The following is a 24,248-nucleotide window of genomic DNA, read 5'->3' as shown; positions in this document are numbered from 1 at the left end:
CACGTGAGAGAGCGAGCGGCTGCTGTTGATATAACAAAGTTGCTTTTGGTCTGGTTTGTACTGCAGAAAATGACCAGTTTTGCTAGATATAATTTTTTTACTAATGTTTTGGTGATGTGTTTATGGCCGACAGTAAAGAGTTTTGCTCAGTAAAGTGATGGATGGAATTCATGTCCTCAAAGCGTCTCGACAGACGTTACAATATTTGAACAATGATGACGAAAACGGTTTTCTCTGTCGTGTCCGTGTCGTGTCGAAAATTGTTATGCGCTTATTTTTTTATTTGATTTTGTGCATGGCATAGATTTGCCGTGCGCAGAGGACGCTTGAGCAGTGCGCAATTGCACATGCGCGCTCCTGAGAGGGAACGTTGCTGTCAATTCTCTTATATACTCTTTCATTCTAGACTTCTAGAGTGTTTGATTATCACATCACTCTAAATGTATAGACTATAAAGTTCACAAACATAAAGAGGGATCCTAGTGGGCCAGGCCAATCTTTCCTTATCTCTAAACTAAAACTGGGGAAATGTGTAGAGTGTTCTGGGCTTCAGACATGATTTTGTATAAGAATTACTTGAGGAAGAAAATGCCTGGTTAGACTTTGTGTATGTAGTGTGTGCCTTTCTTGGTTTACATCTATGCTGTTATTATGCTGTTTGTTACTTATGTATGTTATGTTGCAGCTATTTAAAATAGTTTTGTCAATTTGTTCTGGCCAGAAACAAATTGGCCTTTGTAACATATCTTTGTCTTTGTGTGTTGTATGTAGACCACATGGCTTAGCAGAGTTGAGTGATGCAAATGTATGTCAAGTTGATCAACAGATTGTATTATTCTCCAGTGCAATAACAGTACTGAAATGAAGGCTAAAAGGGCATTAATTGGAGCTTTAAAAAAAAAAGAAAAAAGAAGTAACTAAATAGTTACTTTTCACAGTAACGCATTACTTTTTGGTGTAAGTAACTGAGTTAGTAACTGAGTTACTTTTGAAATGAAGTAACTAGTAACTGTAACTAGTTACTGCTTTTCAGTAACTAACCCAGCACTGTTAGTAAGCACATGCCTAAATTAACTTAAGCTGCATTTAGAAGTCCATGCAAAGTTTAGAACCATTAAATATGTGTATGCTTTATTATCAGATTAGTCGACTTATCGTTAAGATAATCGTCGACTATCAAAATAATCGTTAGTTGCATCCCTAGTAACCATTAGGTCGATCAAGAGCTACCGGTAGAACTTGAGGAAATGAGTCTTCAACAACTGTCCTTAGCTTTGACAGTAGGATTGCTTGTTTGCATCTCAAGAGTTGTTTTTCCTCACTATGATAGGGTGAAACCATCCTTGCCCAGGCACACCCTCCAGGTGTTGGGGTGTATAAATATTTGGGGTTTTGGCATCAGCCGCTAGACTAGATCCGAGCAAACTAAGTCTAAGACCCGATTTGACCAATCTAAGTCTAAGACTAGATCTGACCAATCTAAGTATAAGACTCGATCTTACCAACCTAAGTCTAAGACTCGATCTGACCAATCTAAGTCTAAGACTCGATCTGACCAATCTAAGTCTAAGACCCGATTTTACCAATCTAAGTCTAAGACTCGAACTGACCAATGTAAGTCTAAGACTAGAGCTGGCCAATCTAAGTACAAGACTCGATCTGACCAATCCAAGTATAAGACTCGATCTGACCAATCTAAGTCTAAGACTAGATCTGACCAATCTAGGTCTGAGACTCGATCTGACCAATCTAAGTCTAAGACTAGATCTGACCAATCTAAGTCTAAGACTCGATCTGACCAATCTAAGTCTAAGACTAGATCTGAGTCTATGAGCATGAACTGATGAAGCCTACTTGAATGAGAGGTGAAACGTCTTCTAAGACAAACCAAACCGTCCAGTTGCGATCGATTGAATGCCCTGATATTATATATTGTAAATTTAAGTTCCATCAGAAGTGCATTTTGGACCAATTCCAGGCCTTTAACCCCATTAAATTTAGAAACATTGATCATCATTGTGTAACAACATATACAACATTTAATTGAAAAGCTGCAATAATAAACCTTAGCTTCTTTATTTTAAAATGTTTAAACAAGCGTAATGTGACTTAATAGGACTTTTAGAATATCATGCTTTCCAATGGTTTTATCATTGTTTTCTTTCAAAACTAACCTTGTTCAAATGTACATATACAGTATGTTCTATTCAAGCAGATAATATATTTTTGTGTGTTAGTATTTTAGAGTGCCTCTTTATTCAAACCCCAACCATTTCCTAAAGCAACAATACTTATATTGCAAACTGTATTTGTAGTTTGTCAATGTTGTAAGCTGATAGATAGTGCCTTCTGCAAAATATCAAATGTGTATTATTCTTGGGTAGCAATTTGATATATACCTAAGAGCACATTTCCTTATTGAATATTTGAATAATTTTTAAGGCGATTGTATTATACATTATGGTAATGGCCTTTTGTTCTTCTTTAAGTACTACAAACTATCTATAGTATCTATCTACCTGTTTGCATAGACATCAGAATGGCCTTTTAAAAGTGTTTTAATTCCGGTTTAGGCCACACTCACTGCGTGTGTTGTCATTCCCCCACTGAACCCCCCCTCCCATTGTTTTTTTAAGAGAAACATACAAATTGTGAGGATATGTATTATAATTTTTATTATTATTAGTAGTAGTAATGTAGTAATTGTAGTAATAGTGACCAATTGATTGATCACTAGGTGTCAGTAACATCACATGGATGTAAATCTATCGCTGTAAGGTGTTTTTTCTAAAGTTGATCAAATAAACTTATAAAATGAATAGTCTTTCATTTAACTGAACAAAACAGCGATCTCGTTTGCAATGTTTTACACCTCAAAAAAAGGCTCAAACACTCTGATTAAAAAAAATAAACAGAGTGGGAATTGGATAGTTTGCAAATGTGAACCTGCTGGAGGAGCATTACCTTTATCAGATAAGAGCTACACCTCCTTGTCCAGGCAGTGGTAGCCAACGCGCGCCGTGACCAATTTCTGGCAAGTCCAATCGGTTCGGACAGCAGGATACCACCGAACTGGCGAGTTCTGAATCTCCCAGCGGCTGGTCCCCTATGGAGAAACATTATCCCAAAATTGTTAGTAAAATATTCTTGTGTGCAGACTAATACGTTTTCCAGAGTATGATATGTGGGTGGTCAAAACACGGCGAGCTGTTTTGACCACCCACATCAGCGATTGCTCTGAGGAAGACCGACTGAAGTGAGAGCTGAAGCAGACAAGCATGTAAGATTTATCTTTTACTCTCTAAAAACTATTTGTCCGCACACAAGAATATTTTACTAATATTTATAGAAGATATGTTAAACGCTGTCCATCTTCCCAACACAATTTCTGCAGGTACTCACCTCTCTCCTTCCCACGGAGGAAGAGAAGGGGGGTTGCAGGGGTGTGTATAACATCAGAAGATTATACAGCAAGGTTTATAGTCGATTTTGACTCTTCTGAGTCGAATCATCGACTATTTAAAGACATCCCTAGTAGTTGCAGTAAGTGTAAGGGGTGGAATGCTTCATAAAATCCACGGTTTGGATCTAATTATGGTTTTGTGACACGGTTTTCAGTTTGGTTCAGAATACATTGTTGTTCTTTTCAAACACCTAGAAAATCATATATCTTAACAACCCACCATTACCATTTACCAGTTGTGGTTCTTGAAAATAAATCTTGTAAAAAAAACAACTTAAAAAGAACTTCTAAAGCCCTGACCCTTGAATTAAATGCAAAAATCCTTAAACATAATTGGAAAATTTGCCCTGTATTTCAGGTCAAAGAATACTAATATTCCATTTTAGAAGTGCTTTAAGTGTACATGCTTTAATGTAAGCGAAAACACACACAAAGAGTTATTATTTCAACAATGGTGACCAAACTATAGCATTAGAAGCTGTCCAGTTATCATTAACTTAGTGAAGATGTTTAAGATTCTACAACCCCTCAAATCGGTTGCTGCGTCAATAAGAACAGCTAGCTAGCATTAGCATTATTAGCACAATGTTTTCTCGGCTTTCTGACTTACTTACTTATAAATGTTATTTTTTTTAACTGACACAAACCTATAATTTGGGAACTCTTCGACTGTTTGGAGTAAGAGATAAGCGTTGTAGTTTCTTCACACACTTGTGTTTGAGGTGGATGGTGTGAGGTCTGAGTCGAGGAAGTTTGAGGGTGGCTGGCTAAAATGCTGACGTGGAGTTGAGTGAAAAGTTAATTTTGGTGGGAGCAGTTGAGTGTTGGTTGTAGGTGCGCACATCCAAGTAATCCGTGATTCCGTCCGACATTCCGTTAACAGGAAAATAATAGGACCCATAATAGGACCCTACGCTCCAAACTTGATTAGTCAGTAAAACATGCTTAGACTAGAGCAGTGGTTCTTAACCTTGTTGGAGGTACCGAACCCCACAAGTTTCATATGCGCATTCACCAAACCCTTCTTTAGTGGAAAAAAATAATAATAATAATTTAAAATTCAAGAAAAAGTCATATGTTTTTTTTACTGGTGCACAAAATGAACCGTGCATGAACATCACCTTGTTTAAAGAACAAAACCAACACAGTGCATGAACTCACAACAAATAGCACACCTTACAGACATTACCATGAATTGTTTAACGTGGACCCCGACTTAAACAAGTTGAAAAACTTATTCGGGTGTTACCATTTAGTGGTCAATTGTACGGAATATGTACTGTACTGTGTCCTATGCAATTTACTAGTAAAAGTTTCAATCGATCAATCAAACAACCTGCAAATCAGATGGAAAATTAGAGGGAACATTGTTTGGGGGTATCAATCATACGCCGATAGGGAGAAGTTTTTATTTACACGATAAGTCGGATGTGTCTTTATTTCCGTGGCGGAGGCTCCGCCGAACCTATGAAGCCGACTCACCGAATCCCTCGGGTTCGATCGAACCCAGGTTAAGAACCGCTGGACTAGAGAGTTAGACTTCCTTTTATTGTCATTCAAATTTTAACTTTACAGTACAGATAAGAACACAATTTCGTTGCATTAGCTCATGGTAATGCAGGATAAAAGAGCAATAAAGTGCAGATATAAATAAATAGATTACTGTACAGATAAATATATTGCACTTTTTCATATGCATCTACGTTTATGGATGTATGTTATATTGTCTTTATATTCCAGCGAGTTAATCTGTCTTTTTGGGGATGCGTTCAAGAGTCTGATGGCCTGAGGGAAGAAGCTGTTACAGAACCTGGAGATTCTGCTACGGAGGCTGCGGAACCGCTTTGTAGAGTCCAGCAGTGAAAACAGTCCTTGGTGGGGGTGGGAGGAGAACTTCAAGCTCCGAACCGTGTCAAGTCAACCGAACATGTATTTTTTTTCACAAACTGCTCTATCCCAATATGAACTATAGTCGACTTACCAGTCATTAGTTTGTGCAGGTGCAATATGTTACGCAGAACGGGTTTAACACTTCATAAGACAGTACTTTGATTTGTCTCTGAAAGAATTTGTTAGTTAGTGAATGTGTGAATGGATAAAAGCATGCATCAAAAATGCATTAGACGTTCGAACAAGACATGAGTCTGTGTCAGAAAGAGTGACGCAGCTGGCTAATTGCTAATGGGTGCTCCGACAGGAAGTCCACCTTTGAAATAGGAGACGAGAATGCTTTTACATCCCCACAGAATGCTTATGACAGCTGGCTAGAGGTTACAAATTTATTGTCTTCTGTGGTCAACTTAATTCAGCTCCCCACAACCAACATTATGTGCTTTACGCTGCAAGACACTGGCACCACTTTCAAAGTGCAAAGTTACTCAATTGAAGTGTATTGCAATTTTCAACTGTCAGCAGTTATCAACTGATAACAAGCATTAGCTTTGAACTATGAACGATTTGCGTTATTATGACGGCATGATAAGTCAAAATTTAGTGTCAGTGTCAACTACTACCTAAATGATAAGTCAGTCACACTTTATACCTTAAGTACTTATACAAATGTAAAGACGGAACATTAGAAATTATACTCTAATGTATGTACTGTATAATACTACTACTAATAATAATAACAAAATAGTCTACACGATAAACAATGTATAGACTACTCTTAAACTGAGCAAACGAGTTCATCAATCAATCAATCAAAGTGTCTAAAGGGCTGCACAAGCCACAACAAAATCCTCGGCTCAGGTCCCAAATCAGGGAAAGAAAAAAGTCTACCCAATGGGATACAATGACAAACCTTGGAGGGGACCGCAGATGTGGGGACCCCCGCCTCTGGGCGACCGGTGCAATGGACGTCGAGTTAATCTAGTTAATAGTGTGAGAGTCCAGTCCATAGTGGGGCCAGCAGGGGATCATATTGAATGGAGACAAGTCATCAGCGCAGAGACGTCCCCGAATGATGCACAGATGAGTGGTCCATCCCGGGTCCCGACTTTGAACCTGGAGCGCCTCATCTGTGGTCACCTAATAACCTCTCCACACAGGAGAGGGGGACAGAGCAGAAAAGAATACGGCAAATCAACTGGTCTAAAAGAGGGGTCTATTTAAAGGATAGTGTATACAAATGAGTTTTAAGATGGAACATAAATGCTTCTACTGAGGTAGCATCTCTAACAGTACTGGAGCCCGAATAGAAAACGCTCGAGAGCCCGCAGACTGTTTTTGGGATCTGGGAATCACTAATAAGCCAGAGTTCTTAGAACGCAGATTTCTTGCCGGGACATATGGTACAATACAATCAGCAAGATAGAATAGAGCTAGACCGTTTAGTATTTTATACGTAAGTAGTAAAAACTTAAAGTCGCATCTTAGGTGCACAGGAAGCAAGTGCAGTTAAAACAAGTTAAAACTTGTTTGTAAGCTTGAGAGCGAAAAAGGATAATAATGGGATCTCGGTAGACCTTTAGTGTCCAATCAATTCCACTACAGTTGCAAAGGACGTCACACGACCGAACGATATCAATAATCTCTTGATTTACCCCAAAGCACTAGTTCCAAACATATGTGGAAGTACAAGGTACAATTCTGAGCGTATATTTAACTTTATTGCTGTGTGCATATAACAATAACTCACAATTTGTCGTAGAGGCACAAGGTGCCATTATTGATCACAGTAATCCCTGTATTACGACACGTGACTTCTTCCCGGAAGTGAAAACCAGTGGCAGTCAACCAAGCTAAGATGGCTGCAGCAGTGTGTGAACTATTTGAGTACAAAAGAGGCTTAAATCTTGCTACAAAAAGCAGACACCAGCAAAGAAATCCAACTATGCCTCGGGCAATATCAAGGATTATACATTGGTCACGTTCTCAGACATGTCGAGCTATTGTGCTCCAAACGCCATTCTACACGACAAAACAGATGAAAACTTGGAAAAGCATGGAGGTGTACAACTTCTTTGTGTCTGGCTGGGTCAAGGACATTGGTATTAAGACCAGTGACGTGCGGTGAGGTTCATGGCTGGTGAGCAGTGTTGGGACTAACGCGTTACTAAGTAACGCGTTACTGTAACGCCGTTAGTTTCGGCGGTAACTAGTAATCTAACGCGTTATTTTTTTATATTCAATAACTCAGTTACCGTTACTACATGATGCGTTACTGCGTTATTTTACGTTACTTTTTATGTAGTATCGGCTAGAAACTGAGGATCTGAGTGTGTTTTATTCCAGCGAAGCAGAGACGTGCTTCTGATTCTTCCTCTGCGCTCTCTGTGTGTGCGTGTGACTGTGTGTCTGAGTGTGGGAAGGGGAGGGGAGGGGAGGGGAGGGGGTGCGCAATACAACCGTTGGCCAACAAAAAAGTAACCACAGAACACTATACGCCTATACGGTATAGTGTTCTGTGGTTACTTTTTGGTTGGCCAAGCGGACGTGACGACAGGCTGTCCCCACTCAGATCCGCACAGACCGGGAGGGGGCGTGCCTTAAGTCCGGCTGGAAATCGGCAGAAATTTGGAGAATGGTTGTCCCAGGGAGAGGCAGTGAAATTCGGGAGGGTTGGCAAGTATGAGATATTCTCACTTCTTTTCTTTTGTCGAGCACAAAGAAAAGAACATTTTAGTTAAATGTAAGTTGTGTCTTGGATCAAAGATCCCGTCTACTGCCCAAAACAACAATTCAAATCTGCCTGGTTAGGCTCTGTGTATGTCACGTGTGCCTTCCTTAGGTGAAGCCAGCTTTACAGCTATGTTGTTGATTGATTGATTGATTGATTGAAACTTTTATTAGTAGATTGCACAGTACAGTACATATTCCGTACAATTGACCACTAAATGGTAACACCCAAATAAGTTTTTTAACTTGTTTAAGTCGGGGTCCAGATACAGATATATACTATCAAATATATACTAACATCATAATACAGTCATCACACAAGATAATCATCAGGGTATATACATTGAATTATTTACATTATTTACAATCCGGGGTGTGGGATATGGAGGGGGGGGGGGGGGGGGGGGGGGGGTTAGGTTTGGTTGGTATCAAAACTTCAGTCATCAATTGCATCATCAGAGAAATGGACATTGAAACAGTGTAGGACTGACTTGGTAGGATATGTACAGCAAGTAGTGGACACAGAGAGAGAGATCAGAAAGTATAAGAAAAAGTGTCTACATTTGATTATTTACAATCCCAAGAGGTATTATGTGGAAGGGAGGGTGTTAGTTTAGGGTTGTAGTTGCCTGGAGATGTTCTTTTAGTGCGGTTTTGAAGGAGGATAGAGATGCCCTTTCTTTTACACCTGTTGGGAGTGCATTCCATATTGAAGTGGCATAGAAAGAGAATGAGTTAAGACCTTTATTAGTTCGGAATCTGGGTTTAACGTGGTTAGTGTTAGTGTTAGTGTTAGTGTTATTATGCTGTTTGTTACTTATGTATGTTATGTTGCAGCTATTTAAAATAGTTTTGTCAATTTGTTCTGGCCTGAAATAAATTGGCCCTTTGAAACATATCTTTGTCTTTGTGTGTTGTATGTAGAGCACATTGCTTAGCAGAGTTCAGTGATGCAAATGTATGTCAAGTTGATCAACAGATTGTATTATTCTCCAGTGCAATAACAGTACTAAAATGAAGGCTAAAAGGGCATTAATGGGAGCTTTAAAAAAAAAAAGTAGAAGAAGTAACTAAATAGTTACTTTTCACAGTAACGCATTACTTTTTGGTGTAAGTAACTGAGTTAGTAACTGAGTTACTTTTGAAATAAAGTAACTAGTAACTAACTAGTTACTGTTTTTCAGTAACTAACCCAACACTGCTGGTGAGGCACTGACTTCATCACAGTCAGATTTATAAACATATGAACCCTAAAGAGTATCTTATTCACCATTTGATTGGCAGCAGTTAACGGGTTATGTTTAAAAGCTCATACCAGCATTCTTCCCTGCTTGGCACTCAGCATCAAGGGTTGAAATTGGGGGTTAAATCACCAAAAATGATTCCCGGGCGCGGCGCCGCTGCTGCCCACTGCTCCCCTCACCTCCCAGGGGGTGAACAAGGGGATGGGTCAAATGCAGAGGACAAATTTCACCACACCTAGTGTGACAATCATTGGTACTTTAACTTAACTTTAACTTTACACATACAAACTGTAGCACACAAAAAAGCACATTTAATAAAAAAACGTTATTATGGTCTTACCTTTACTTATAAATGAAGTCCATGCGCCGCTGTTGTGCTGGATTAATGAACCCCCTGACGGGAGTGTTATATCAACTAAAGCCCTCACTTCAACTTTCCACGTGCAAGATTGAATCTATTTAAAAAAGTGTAACCGAGGGTTTATAAATGTCGCCTATACTGTATGAAACTACAAAATAACAAACACGGAGGCTCCAGTTTACACGAGGACCACTTTATTTATCTTCTTTCAAAAACCTACGCTCCACTCCAACGTGTCATCACTTCCGCTCTTAGTGCCTTCAAAATAAGAGCTCAAGGCATATACTGTATAACAGCGCATAACAGGAACTTAACATCACAAAGAGGAAAGCCCATAAAAATAGGTTACAAAAGTTATTTAATAAGAAGCCAAAAAGTGCAAAAACAATAATGTTCGTGTTGGAGGAGTTGTGAATTAGGTACACCTGCAGTCTGCAGGTGTACCTAATGTTGTGGCCCTGCAGTCATTCACAACTCCTCCAACACGAACATTATTGTTTTTGCACTTTTTGGCTTCTTATGAAATAACTTTTTTAAATAGATTCAATCTTGCACGTGGAAAGTTTAAGTGTGGGCTTTAGTTGATATAACACTCCCGTCAGGGAGTGCATTCTACGGCGGGGGTGCAGGAGGCGGATTACTGCGAGCCTCAGCCAGTGCGTCTTTTGCAGCCGTTTTATGATCGCTCAGCACAAGAAATACGTTACACACATACAGTTGTTGACAAAATACACTGTACATTATATACCTCAGCTAACTAAACTATGGAAATGTATAATATAGTTCATATAGCAATACGGTCTCACTGCACAGCAGGCCAGCAGTTAGCTGAGTCCGCAATCCATGGTGAGGCACAACTGAGTGACGTGCCTCAACTGGCTGCTGTTCACCGCACCGTCTCTTTTCAGTATTTGAACGGCAAATGTGAAAATTCAGCGATTTTGAATAAAAATAATCTAAAACTGGTGAAGTTAAATGGAAAATAACTTTATAGTATAATCACTGGATACATTTAACAATTTAATAAATTGTTTTTTCTTTTTACATTTTTTTTCTTTCCATGATGGCAGGTGAGGCCCCGCCTCACCTGCCTCTAGTGACTGTACGTCACTGATTAAGACTCTTCTGGATAAATCATGCCTCGTTTTTTCTCGGGTAAGGTGGCATTTCATGATTTAGCTTTGCGTCTACTGACATGGTTGTTGCTGTTGCACACGCCGTTTAGGAGCAGCGTGTTTCCCCGTCTTTACCAAAATACAACTATAGATGTCAACATTTTGTATGTACTGAAAGCTTCATTTATGTAAAGGCTTAACTCTTAGGTTTTGCTCACATTTGCTTTCTTTTATTCTGACTCACCTATTTGGTCTTTTCAAAACACTCGTAGCAAACACGTGTTTAAGAAATACAAATAATAACAAGATAATAATTCAATGGTAAAAAATTAACCTTAAAAGTATATCAAACAAACGTTCAACAGAGTGATTACTGCAAACTAGGGATGTCCGATAATGGCTTTTTGCCGATATCCAATATTTCGATACTGTCCAACCCTTTAATTACCGATACCGATATCAACCGATACCGATATCAACCGATAGATACAGTCGTGGAATTAACACATTATTATGCCTAATTTGGACAACCAGGTATGGTGAAGATAAGGTACTTTTTTTAAAAATTAATAAAATAAAATAAGAAATAAATTAAAAACATTTTCTTGAATAAAAAAGAAAGTAAAACAATATAAAAACAGTTACATAGAAACTAGTAATGAATGAAAATGAGTAAAATTAACTGTTAAAGGTTAGTACTATTAGTGGACCAACAGCACGCACAATCATGTGTGCTTACGGACTGTATCCCTTGCAGACTGTATTGATATATATTGACATAATGTAGGAACCACAATATTAAGAACAGAAAGAAACAACCTTTTTGTGTGAATGAGTGTAAATGGGGGAGGAAGATTTATTGGGTTGGTGCACTAATTGTAAGTGTATCTTGTGTTTTTTATGTTGATTTACTAAAAAAAATAAAAAAAGATACCGATAATAAAAAAAAACAGATACCGATAATTTCCGATATTACATTTTAACGCATTTATTGGCCGATACTATCGGCCTGCCGATATTATCGGACATCTCTACTGCAAACTCATGCATTCTTCGACTGTTACCTTGGACTGGAGTGTGTGCCGAATGCTTCTCTCGTGGTTTCGTAAAAACTTGCACTTTTGAATTAACTCTCGAGGAACTCTGAAGAAACGGTTATCGTTTTCCCAATTTGAACGATTCATACAGCCGAAAACAACCAAAATATAAGCATTTTTTTGTTCGAGAAAGGCTAAAAAGCGCCAAGTACCCATTGAAAACAGAGCTAGCTTGACCAACACACATTTATTGGGCGGGGCGTGAGCCGGACGTGACGTCAGTAACATAACAACAATCAGGGGCGCCGAAAAGGGAGGGTAAAGGAGACGGATTCTAGGGGCCCATGATGGAGGGGGGCCCAGAGAGGCCCCTAATGATGATGAAATTATAATACAGAAAATTAATGATACTGTGTTGGGGGCCCTGTAAAGATTCTTTTCATGGGGCCCAAAATCCCTAGCAGCGCCCCTGACAACAATACAAACTATGTAGATTGGAGAAGACGTGCTTAAAGAGGAAATTATGTCACTAACTGACCCACCAAATAAAAGCGCAGGAAACATTACAGAAGTAAATTACTGCAAACAATGTGAATGCACTTGCAGACAAAATACAGTAAAAACATATAAAATACAATAATAAAATGAAACAGTAGTAAAACGTATATTCCTTTATAGTGTATTTTTATTGTCCTGAAAGACTTCAAAAACTAGCGAAGAATCGAGACGGGGCGTTGCCCTAAAAGTAACACCAGTAATAACATAAACTGTGTGAGACATTCTCTGACCTGACCTGTGAAAACAACAACCACGATTTTACAACATAAAAGGCAGCTCAGTCGCCAGAATTCTACCGTAAAAATAACAAGATACTTTTGTAGTAGCTTTCCCTGTTTTATTCCATTTACGGTAATACACTGTAAAAACAACGGTCGTAGTTTTTACGGAGAAAAAAAAAAACTGAACAAAAAACTGACAGATTAAGTAAACAACATTTACAGAGACCTAAATCGTCAGGAGGATTAGCACTACTAAACTTTCGGTTTTTACTACTGTGCAACCATCATTAGAATTCTTAAACATTGACTGCAATATGACGCATTTGATCCTCCTCCGTTATGGCTGGTTAGGAGGCTAAATCAACTAAACCAGTACATCTTAGGGCTCTGGTTCACTCTCCCATCCACTCTTGTACTTTTGCTTTTATGAAAAATGTAATTGTAAAAACACCTAATTCAGAATTTGGGTTCAGTTCAAGCGCTATTTTGGTTTAAAGACTATTTCTAGTCTTGCACCCATCACTGCTAATCATGCTTTCCTTCCCTCTCTTGTCGATAGTGCCTTTTTAAGATGGTCAAGTCTGGGGATCGACAACATTAAAGATGTATGCATTTACAACACATTTTGGCTCTTTCCAGCAACTATGTGATACATTTTCATTCCCCAATCAACACTTTTTTTTAGATATCTAGCGATCCACAGTTGTTTTCGTGAATACTTTTTCCAGGTTTCCAAACTTACCGAAAGACACAGTTTTAGATGCTTTTTCGACACCACTTCCGACTTTAAAAGGATCAATTACACGTATTTACAGTCAATCACCACCTCCAAGTCCGCGTCCATGGTTCTCGCCCGGAAAAGGGTGGAGTGCCATCTCCGGGTTGGGGAGGAGACCCTGCCCCAAGTGGAGGAGTTCAAGTACCTAGGAGTCTTGTTCACGAGTGAGGGAAGAGTGGATCGTGAGATCGACAGGCGGATCGGTGCGGCATCTTCAGTAATGCGGACGCTGTATCGATCCGTTGTGGTGAAGAAGGAGCTGAGCCGGAAGGCAAAGCTCTCAATTTTCCGGTCGATCTACGTTCCCATCCTCACCTATGGTCATGAGCTTTGGGTTATGACCGAAAGGACAAGATCACGGGTACAGGCGGGCGAAATGAGTTTCCTCCGCCGGGTGGCGGGGCTCTCCCTTAGAGATAGGGTGAGAAGCTCTGCCATCCGGGGGGAGCTCAAAGTAAAGCCACTGCTCCTCCACATCGAGAGGAGCAAGATGAGATGGTTCGGGCATCTGGTCAGGATGCCACCCGAACGCCTCCCTCGGGAGGTGTTTAGGGCACGTCCAACCGGTAGGAGGCCACGGGGAAGACCCAGGACACGTTGGGAAGACTATGTCTCCCGGCTGGCCTGGGAACGCCTCGGGATCCCCCGGGAGGAGCTGGACGAAGTGGCTGGGGAGAGGAAAGTTTGGGTTTCCCTGCTTAGGCTGCTGCCCCCGTGACCCGACCTCAGATAAGTGGAAGAAGATGGATGGATGGATGGATGGATACAGTCAAATGTTTCATTTACGCCTTGAGTCTCGGAATTCAATTAACCCACTTTTGGAGGAGTGACTATATCTGAGGAACGCTGAACAAAGATTGTAAGTAAAGTTCATAAGTCTTCCATTTGTGCAAGACAGAACCTTATTCAATGCAAGCTAGTACATCGTACGTATTATACCAAGGTTCAACTGGCTAAGATGTCCATCCATCCATCCATCCATTTTCTACCGCTTGTTCCTCTCGGGCGGGTGGACTTGTCGTCAACTCATCACAGACAGACACCATTCACACTCACATTCACACACTAGGGTCAATTTAGTGTTGCCAATCAACCTATCCCCAGGTGCATGTCTTTGGCGGTGGGAGGAAGCCACGCAGTCACGGGGAGAACATGCAAACTTATGACAGAATATTGGTATTGCGTGATCGATGCTTGCAGTCTCCAGCTAACTTAGTACATATGTTTTGGCTTTGTCCATGCCTGTGCAGTTTTTGGACTGACATTTTTATAACTTTGTCTTTGGTAATTGGCGAAAAGATCGAACCGAATCCTCTTAGTGGACTAGTTGACCTTAACAAATCGAAAAAGAACTTGGTAGCATTCACTACTTTGTTGGCAAGAAGACTCATTGTGTTAAATTGGAAGGCAACAGTGCCTCCCTGCCACACCCGCTGGATTAAAGAGGTAAGATGTTTTTGTATTTTCTCAAACTGGAGAAGATTAGGCTGACATTGAACGGCTATCTGTGAAGTTTCAGGACGTATGGCGTGGTTTCCTAAAATATCTAACACAGGCTGATCTCAAATTGAACCCTGATTGAAAAATAATTGGAAGGTAGATAATTATAAATGGTAAATGGGTTATACTTGTATAGCGCTTTTCTACCTTCAAGGTAGGGCTGGGCGATATTGCCTTTTTTTAATATCTCAATATTTTTAGGCCGTATCGCGATACACGATATATATCTCGATATTTTGCCTTAGTCTTGAATGAACACTTGATACATATAATCGCAGCAGTATGATGATTCTATGTGTCTACATTAAAACATTCTTCTTCATACTGCATTAATATATGCTCATTTTAAACGTTCATGCAGAGAGGGAAATCACAACTAAGTCAATTGACCAAAACTGTATTTATTAAACAGTTATTAAGCAGTGGCACAAACATTCATGTCATTTCAAAACAGAAAGTGCAAGATTGTCAGAGACATTTTAAAACAAGCTATTAGTGCACTTTTGTGCATGACGTCACTAAGATGACTTATCAAAACAACACTAAATTAAAGTGCACTTTTTGTACAGAACGCCACCACAATAGTTTAAAAACATGATGTCACACAAGATATTTCAATAAGTGTCGAATAAAAATGGGCTGCATAATAGGAAATTAAATAGTGTTCGTCCTTCGCTATGTGGTAGGTTCCTGCGGACGTTATCTCCTTTTGTCGTGGACTCTTTTTTCATACGGTGTTGATGTGGAAATGTTTGCCTCTGCATTTTGATTGTGTGGCACCGAACAAAGATGTTGACATGCGGTTTAAGCACTCTTGATTCTCGAGCGGGTGACTTTTCAAATGATGCTACGTGGTAGCAGTAATGCTACTTTTTGTAGAAACGCTTTTGCCCCACACTTGACAAATTACGGTTGTCTGTTCGACATATTCCCACTTGAAACCAAACCACTGCCAGACGATGGACCACTTGCTGTTTTTCTTGGGAATGAATTCTTCCTTCATTTGTTACCAGATTCGCACCTTCTTTCTCTCGTATTCCCAGTCGCACCACAGCTAACTTTAGCCATGCTGCTACGTCTCTGCGCCGCGAGGGCGTATACGTATGGGGCGTATGTAAGAATGTGCGCTTGCTGTCTGAGAAGGAGGCACAAGAAAGAGTGGGAAGAGCCTGTAGTGTAATGCCAGCAGCTAAAAGCAACTGCGTGAGAACGTATACTCCGATATCACGATATAGTCATTTTCTATATGGCACAGAGACAAACCTACGATATATCGCGTATATCGATATATCGCCCAGCCCTACTTCAAGGTACTCAAAGCGCTTTGACACTATTTCCACATTCACCCATTCACACACACATTCACACACTGATGGTAGGAGCTGTCATGCAAGGCCCTAACCACGACCCATCAGGAGCAAGGGTGAAGTGTCTTGCTCAAGGACACAGCGGACGTGACTAGGTTCGTAGAAGGTGGGGATCGAACCAGGAACCCTCAGGTTGATGGCACGGCCACTCTCCCAACCTCACCTTGCCGTCCCCGTAATTGATGAGCCCTTTGTCTGATTTTTTGTATTGCTGCACCGTGTTGGGGACAATCTGGAGTACAGTTGTCTGTGACTTCATGTCTATATTCGCCTGTACTTTTTTGACTGATGCATGATTTTTTCTTGTATATAATTTTAACTATATTTGTATATATACATTTTGTGGGTTACTTGTTTGGGGGAGCAAAAAACATTTGACATGTGCTTAAAGGCCTACTGAAATGCGATTTTCTTATTTAAATGGGGATAGCAGCTCCATTCTATATGTCATACTTGATCATTTTGCGATATTGCCATATTTTTGCTGAAAGGATTTAGTAGAGAACATCGACGATAAAGTTCGCAACTTTTGGTCGCTGATAAAAAAGCTTTTCCTGTACCGGAAGTAGCAGACGATATGCACAGGTTGTGGAGCTCCTCACATCTGCACATTGTTTACAATCATGGCCACCAGCAGCGAGAGCGATTCGGACCGAGAAAGCGACGATTTCCCCATTAATTTGAGCGAGGAGGAAAGATTTGTGGATGAGGAAAGTGAGAGTGAAGGACTAGAGGGCAGTGGGAGCGATTCAGATAGGGAAGATGCTGTGAGAGGCGGGTGGGACCTGATATTCAGCTGGGAATGACTAAAACAGTAAATAAACACAAGACATATACTCTATTAGCCACAACACAACCAGGCTTATATTTAATATGCCACAAATTAATCCCGCATAACAAACACCTCCCCCCTCCCGTCCATATAACCCGCCAATACAACTCAAACACCTGCACAACACACTCAATCCCACGGCCCAAAGTACCGTTCACCTCCCCAAAGTTCATACAGCACATATATTTCCCCAAAGTCCCCAAAGTTACGTACGTGACATGCACATAGCGGCACGCACGTACGGGCAAGCGATCAAATGTTTGGAAGCCGCAACTGCGTCTGCGTATCCAACTCAAAGTCCTCCTGGTAAGAGTCTCTGTTGTCCCAGTTTTCCACAGGCCAATTGTAAAGCTGTCATCTTTCGGGAATGTAAACAATGAAACACCGGCTGTGTTATCCGGCACAACAGTCAGGGGGTGCATTCTACAGCGGGGGGGTGTTATCCGGTGCCGCAATACACCGCTTCCCACCTACAGCTTTCTTCTTTGCTGTCTATTGTTCATTGAACAAATTGCAAAAGATTCACCAACACAGATGTCCAGAATACTGTGGAATTTTGTGATGAAAACAGACGACTTAATAGCTGGCCACCATGCTATCCCAAAATGTCCTCTACAATCCGTGACGTCACGCGCAGGCGTCATCATACCGAGACGTTTTCAGCAGGATATTTTGCACGAAATTTAAAATTGCACTTTAGTATAGCGTATTGGCATGTGTTGCAATGTTAAGATTTCATCATTGATATATAAACCATCAGACTGTGTGGTCGGTAGTAGTGGGTTTCAGTAGGCCTTTAATTGTATTTCTGGACTTTACATGTCAAAAATCCAACAAAAAAAACAAATGGCAGCTCATTTGCCAAAATTCTACCGTATAAATTTTTAGAGTACACTGTAAAAAAATGCCTGTAGATTTTACAGTAAAAAAAAAACACGGTAGCTCAGTTGCTAGAATTATACTGTAAAAATAACAAAATTGTAGCCGACTGTTTTTTTCCCCCTCATATATGTAATACACTGTAAAAAAAACAAAAAAAACAGCCGTAGCTTTTACGGTAAAAACAACAACAACAACAACAACAACAAAACTGGCAGCACATTCGACAGAATTCTACTGTAAGAAAAATAACAGTGGTACCGTTTCTCAATTTACTGTATATACACTGTAAAAATGACTAGATTTTATGGTAAAACAATGGCAGGTCAGCGGCCAGAATTCTACTGTAAAAATAACGGTAGTGGTATTATATTTACCAGAAATAGACAGCAACACATTGACCGTGGATTTTACTGTTAAAGTAACAATGATATTGCATGTCTGTTTATGGTACTGCACAGCAAAAAAAAAAAACATTCTTAGAAGCTCACCAGAATTCTACCGTAAAAATAATACATTGTAAAAACAATGACCTTTTTACGATAAAAAATAAGTAAACCGTTTTTTGTTTTTTTTCAATAATACACTGTAAAAACGACTAGATTTTAAGGTAACATTCTGGCAATTGAGGTGCCAGTTTGTTTGTTTTTTACCATAAAATCTACTGATTTTTACAGAATATGACATTTACATTTCAAGAGTACCTGTGGCCAAGTTGTTTTGCTTTCGCTTTTACTCAACACAAAAGTTTCTGTTTGAATCCAGCACTTGCTTCCACTTCACATCCTCAAAGGCTTGAATCTGTTCCATTTCCTCTGCAGGTTACGGACACATCTACCCGGTCACGCTGCTGGGAAAAGTGGCGTGCATGTTGTACGCCATGGTGGGCATCCCTCTCATGCTTTTGGTCATCCTGGACGTCGGAGACTTCCTCGCCGCGCTGACATACCGGGCGTATGTCCGCATCCACGCCTGCTTCAAAGTCCTGCGCTGCCACTCTTTTCCGTCACTGAGGTCTCGTATGAAAACCAGGGATCCCAGCCAGTGGACCCTGGAAGACGACGTTTTCAGCCACGACGTCGTGGTCCGAGAAATGCTCAACATCGGGGACGTGCTGCAAACTCAACTGACTGTGAAGCAAAATGCCATGGAGCTGGAAAAAAATAAAGAGATCTTTGAAAAGATCCTTGCCAGGGAAAAACTCATTCGAAAGGGACCCCTTCTGCGGAGTCTCTCCTGCCCAGAACTGAACCAAATGCCGCCGCTTCCCACTGGATTTGCCATTTGGGACTTCACCGGGTTAGGGGATAGTATGGAGCAGCTGAATGTCCCCTTTGTGCTGATTCTTTTCATCGTATTTGCGTACATTCTCTTCGGAGGCGGGATTATGCCCCTCTGGGAGAAGGATTTCGAGGGACTTGATCCATTCTACTTTTGCTTCATCACGCTTACTACCATTGGTTTTGGAGACATGATCCCTAGTCATACCAACTATTTCCTGCTTACCTCGCTCTTCGTCATCGCAGGCATGGCCATCATGTCCATGGCGTTCAAGCTCAGCCAGTCACGGCTTGTCGACTGCTACCGCAGGTTCTTCAAGGTCCTCATGAGGGCTGGACAATTGATCAAATATTAATCACGATTTTGATTTTGGCTTCTCAAGATCATAAAAATGTTGTTGTAGAAAAAAACTAATACGGAACGTGCATGCTAATTCCTGAGCTTGTAACAGTGAAATGATGAGTGAGCGAACGAGTGGAAAAAAAAAAGACCGCATCTACTGGAAGTGAAATGTAAGTGAAATGTTGTCATCGTAAGGAGAAGGAACATTTGTTTGGGAAAACAATACCGCTCAGTTGTCCCCGAAACACTCGACTGCCCCACAACACACCTTATCTGCTTGTGTTGTGGTGAATGACATCGTCGCTGTAAGATCAATGTACAAACCGGATATCAGTCGCAACTTCAAAAGATCTCTCTTTTTTTTTTCTTCCAAGTCGTCTCGACACGTCAAGCTCGGAACAACAGCACACTTCCCAAAACCCTTTCACAATAACAGCGCTGTGCGCAACATCCGGTCTGACTGCGCTGACAAGACAAAGGTTTCAAAAAGGTACTTTGCAGAAGCTTAATAAAGTCAGAGCAAATTGATTATGCTTTGACTTAAAATACTGGTCAGAATTGTCGAGGGATGTATCGCACCAATAAATGTGAGGGTTTTTGCATTGAATTATCGAAAAATTTATATTTATATGACACAAAAAGTGTCAGGTTCAAACACTGATGACATCTATTAAACAAGACAAGAAGCAAAGAATTAAACAGACATAATTAAATTTGACTCAATTGAGGAGAGACGCCTGGACACTGTACCCTTGCACAGTGTCTCACCACACTCTGGCGAAAGATTGTACGCCTTTTCTTTTATTTGGACTTTCCCTTGTCCCTTAGAAACAGCTGTTTCTAAGGGACGAGGGGTCGTAAACAGCCATCGCCTTTGGTTACAGAACAGTTCAAAGAAAAGGTCGTAAAACAGTTCAAAGAAGAGGTCGTAAAACAGTTCACAGAAAAGGTCGCCTTGAGGGGAGTCTGGTCCTGCTTCCTCTCTGCTTTGTAGTTCTCGGGTCAAAACAATATCTTTCTGTTGATTACAATACATGAAAGAAACAGAACACCTTCATGTTGCTTCCCATCCTACACAGTGGAGTTTTACAAGCCTTCTGCTTGGTAGGATTAAAGACAGCTTTTGTCTGCTTGCCGGGAACTCATTGAAACACAAAATTTTGTGATAACTTATATACAATTATTCTAACAAAAAGCACACACCCTAATTAAAACTGAAAAACATAATTTAATGTTTTCATTTTGCTATTGTTCTTTAAACGTGTTGTGTTTACTATTATTTTTTTGGACTTGGTGTTGTTTATTTGTTATTTTTTCATTTCCAGTTCTTTTGAATTCAAAATTGAGTTTTGGTAGTACAAAAAAATACATACTTTTAAATGACTGAATAATTGTGTTATTAGTCATGATTTCAATATCAATCAAAATAATCGTGATTTTTATTCCTGCCATAAACGTCCAGCGCTAGTCTATAGGAGGAGAGACGTCAAGACGACTAGGAAGTGACGCAAATATAAAATAAGTTTTTTGGAGGATTTCATTGTTGTTGCATCACTTCTTGCCACTACTTTTTACACTCATACAGTGATTGTGGTCTGAGTCAGGGTGTTTGTTTGTCATTTCAACAAAAACATGTTTTCCACCACCCCAGTCCGCGCAACCTAGGGATGGCCCATGGCATAAACACTCTTGCCAGTTATTTAGGGTTAAATAGTACAAATGTAAATATACTCAATATACCATAACCAAAAGGTGCCAACATAAACGGGTCCCATAGCTTTCATTAGCCTCATCGACCCAACAAAGTATTAGCTAGGAACATTGCGATTTTGTTATTTTTACAGCCAGACCTATGTTTATTTCCGTACCTGACGGTTTCGGCCACAACTGTTGCCTTCCTCAGAGGTTGTCACGTGATGTTGCTGTGACATGTCTCCATCGCGGAGAACTGGCAGAGCCTGTTACGGTACAGTGGCAAAAGAAGAAGATGGCACAGAGGCAGGGACGTCGTTAGCTCTAGGCGTATTTATTAGTACAAGTGTGTGACGTGTGTATTTAAACCAAAATGTGTATGCTGTGACTATGTGTAGTGATTATCTGAGGAGTGTTACCAGGAGTTGTTGAAGGTGCGTGTTGAGCGCAGTGCGGAAGTCCAGAGAGGGCAAGGCAAGCTCGGAGGTCCAGGGACAGGCAGGAGGTCAGGGGCAGGAGCGAGGCGTCAAGGTCCGTGTCCAGGCGAGATGTCGAGATCCAGGAAGGCAGCCAGGGAACCAGAGGGAATTCGGGGAGACGAGACACATCTCGAAACCAGGAAACGGAGGAACGCTGCTGGGTGGCGACAAGGGACACAAGACGATGAGCACAGAGGAGGGGAAACACACAGAGAGAGAGAGTGCACATAGAGCTAGTGACGCGTAGGCTTACTGTACAGGAACAGGTAGCAACGTTCTGGCACTGGAACGCAGGTTGCGCTGGCTGAAGAAGTGTGGCGCCTCATCAGCGTCAGGCGTGCAGATTGCAGATTTGGAACCGTGCGACTGAAAGGAAGAAAGAGCATAGAAAAGAATGTGAAAAGGAAACATCAAAAGCATGCACACAAGCCACCAGACGACAAGGAGAACAAGGACAACTGAAGTCTGCCATATCAGACCACTGCAAGAGGTCATGGCTTGGGACAACGCACATGTCATCGGCACTGAGAGCAACAAATACCATCGTTGGATCAGAGAAGCCATCGAGATCCGGAAACGCGCCGCCCAGACTGTGAACCGGGACGAGGGAGCGTACTAACTTTCCCACACCTAGGACACAGTCCTGAAGAGGTCGGACTGCTGATGGCGCTGTCAACCTGCTACTACAAACAGGAAGACAGCGCCAAAAACTGTTTAAATCAGCCGACCAGATAGGTCACAGCAACATCACGTGACAACCTCTGAGGAAGGCAACAGTTGTGGCCGAAACGGTCATGTACGGTAATAAACACAGGTCTGGCTGGAAAAATAACAAAATCGCACAATTTTTTGAAGACATAATGAATCTCTCTGGATTAGCTAGGAACATTGGGCCCTATTCAGCAACCGTTCTTAAGAACAAATTTTGTTCTTAGGCCCACTTACGAAGTTTTTAAGGAGATTTTTGTATTCACCAATGTTTTCTTAGCTGGGATTTGTTCGTAGGTAAGAACAAAATACGAGGGCATTCACCGAACCCTTTAGTGAAAAACAAAATGTTGTTTTTTTTCAAATTCAAGACAAAGTTATATGTTTTTGGTAACACTTTAGTATGGGGAACATATTCTAAGTAACAAAGACTGAATTTAGAGTTTTTTGGACACTAGGGGAACATATTCTAAGTAATAAAGACTTAATTTAGAGTTATTTGGTTAGGGTAAGGGTCAGGGTTAGAGTGTTAGGGTTATAATAAGGCCATGCCGAATAAGGCATTAATAAGTACTTAATAATGACTAGTTAAGAGCCAATATGTTACTAATTTGCATGTTAATTAGCAACTAATTAATGGTGAATATGTTCCCCATACTAAAGTGTTACCATGTTGTTTTACTGGTGCATAAAATGTACCGTGCATGAACATCACCTTGTTCAAAGAACAAAACCAACACAGTGCATAAACTCAAAACAAATTACACACCTACAAACCAGTCAGCTGTTGCCGTATCCGTAATACGCCGATAGGGAGAAGTTTTTATTTACACGACGAGTCGGGTGTTTTGACCTGTGCCGAACCCCTGAGCCCGACTCACCGAACCCTTAGGGTTCGATCGAACCCAGGTTAAGAACCACTGATGTATAGATAGATACATGTATATATATATATATATATATATATATATATATATATAGAGAGAGAGAGAGAGAGAGAGAGAGAGAGAGACATATATATATATATATAGACATATATATATGTATATATACATATATATATATATATATATATATATATATAGAAAGAATAGAATAGAAAAGAAAGTATTTTATTGATCCCTGGGGGAAATTCAGCACCACAGTTCGCTCACAATAGACAGTAATAATAATAAATAATATAATATATATAATATATTATATATAAATAATATAAATATATACTACATATACTCTACATTTAAGTGCAGTCAAGGAACATATGCATATATGTTATATATATATGCAGAGATCATCCCCAACATCTTCGGGGCATCTTCCACCACCCTCTGTAGTGCCTTCCTCGCCTCAGTCGTGCAGCTGCTGTGCCACACCATTATGCTGGTGCTGAAGGTGCTCTCCACCACACATCTGCAGAAGCTCCTAAGGTATGTAATGTACAAGCATAGTTTATGTAATTGAGGCAGCGTGGCTCAGGTAGTAGATCAGTAGTTTAGAGACTCTTTTGCCATCCTCGTCACTGCCGTTGGGTCCTTGGGCAAGACACTTTGCTTCCAATGCCACTCAAACTGGATTACAGATGGAAGTTAGCAACCATACTATAATGTGGTCTGTACATCAGATTGGTTTTAATATGCACTGTCCTGAATTAAAACAAAATCAAACACAAAATAGAATTTGCAATTCCGGAGTCATCGAACTACCGATAAGCGTGAGCGGAACTGAAATGCCTGAATGTCCAGAGTGAGTGGAGTGTGTAGATGTTGGAAGG

At 40.5% G+C, this 24,248-nt stretch overlaps 1 protein-coding gene and 1 long non-coding RNA gene across 3 annotated transcripts in view; one reads left to right on the top strand and one right to left on the bottom strand.

Moving 5' to 3' along the window:
* The window catches only part of kcnk18 (potassium channel, subfamily K, member 18), a 39,301-nt gene extending 19,096 nt beyond the window's left edge, over positions 1 to 20,205 (top strand). For both annotated transcript variants that reach the window (XM_061969235.2, XM_061969185.2), the window contains one exon: positions 18,797 to 20,205. In XM_061969235.2, the coding sequence (XP_061825219.1) occupies positions 18,797 to 19,611 (815 nt within the window). In that variant the 3' untranslated portion in view covers positions 19,612 to 20,205. The remainder of the gene's footprint in view (positions 1 to 18,796) is intronic.
* A 1,437-nt stretch (positions 20,206 to 21,642) lies between these two features.
* Positions 21,643 to 24,248, bottom strand: part of LOC140679562 (uncharacterized) — a 9,044-nt gene continuing 6,438 nt past the window's right edge. Inside the window, exons 2-3 of the long non-coding RNA XR_012050973.1 lie at positions 22,023 to 22,135; positions 21,643 to 21,926 (exon numbers count right to left, since the gene is read on the bottom strand). This is a non-coding gene — a long non-coding RNA (uncharacterized lncRNA). The remainder of the gene's footprint in view (positions 21,927 to 22,022; positions 22,136 to 24,248) is intronic.

Source organism: Nerophis lumbriciformis, linkage group LG02, assembly GCF_033978685.3.
Source record: "Nerophis lumbriciformis linkage group LG02, RoL_Nlum_v2.1, whole genome shotgun sequence".
Classification (NCBI taxonomy): Eukaryota; Metazoa; Chordata; class Actinopteri; order Syngnathiformes; family Syngnathidae; genus Nerophis; species Nerophis lumbriciformis.
The sequence above is the reverse complement of the archived record's forward strand: the minus strand, read 5'-3'. Positions and strand labels throughout refer to the sequence as shown.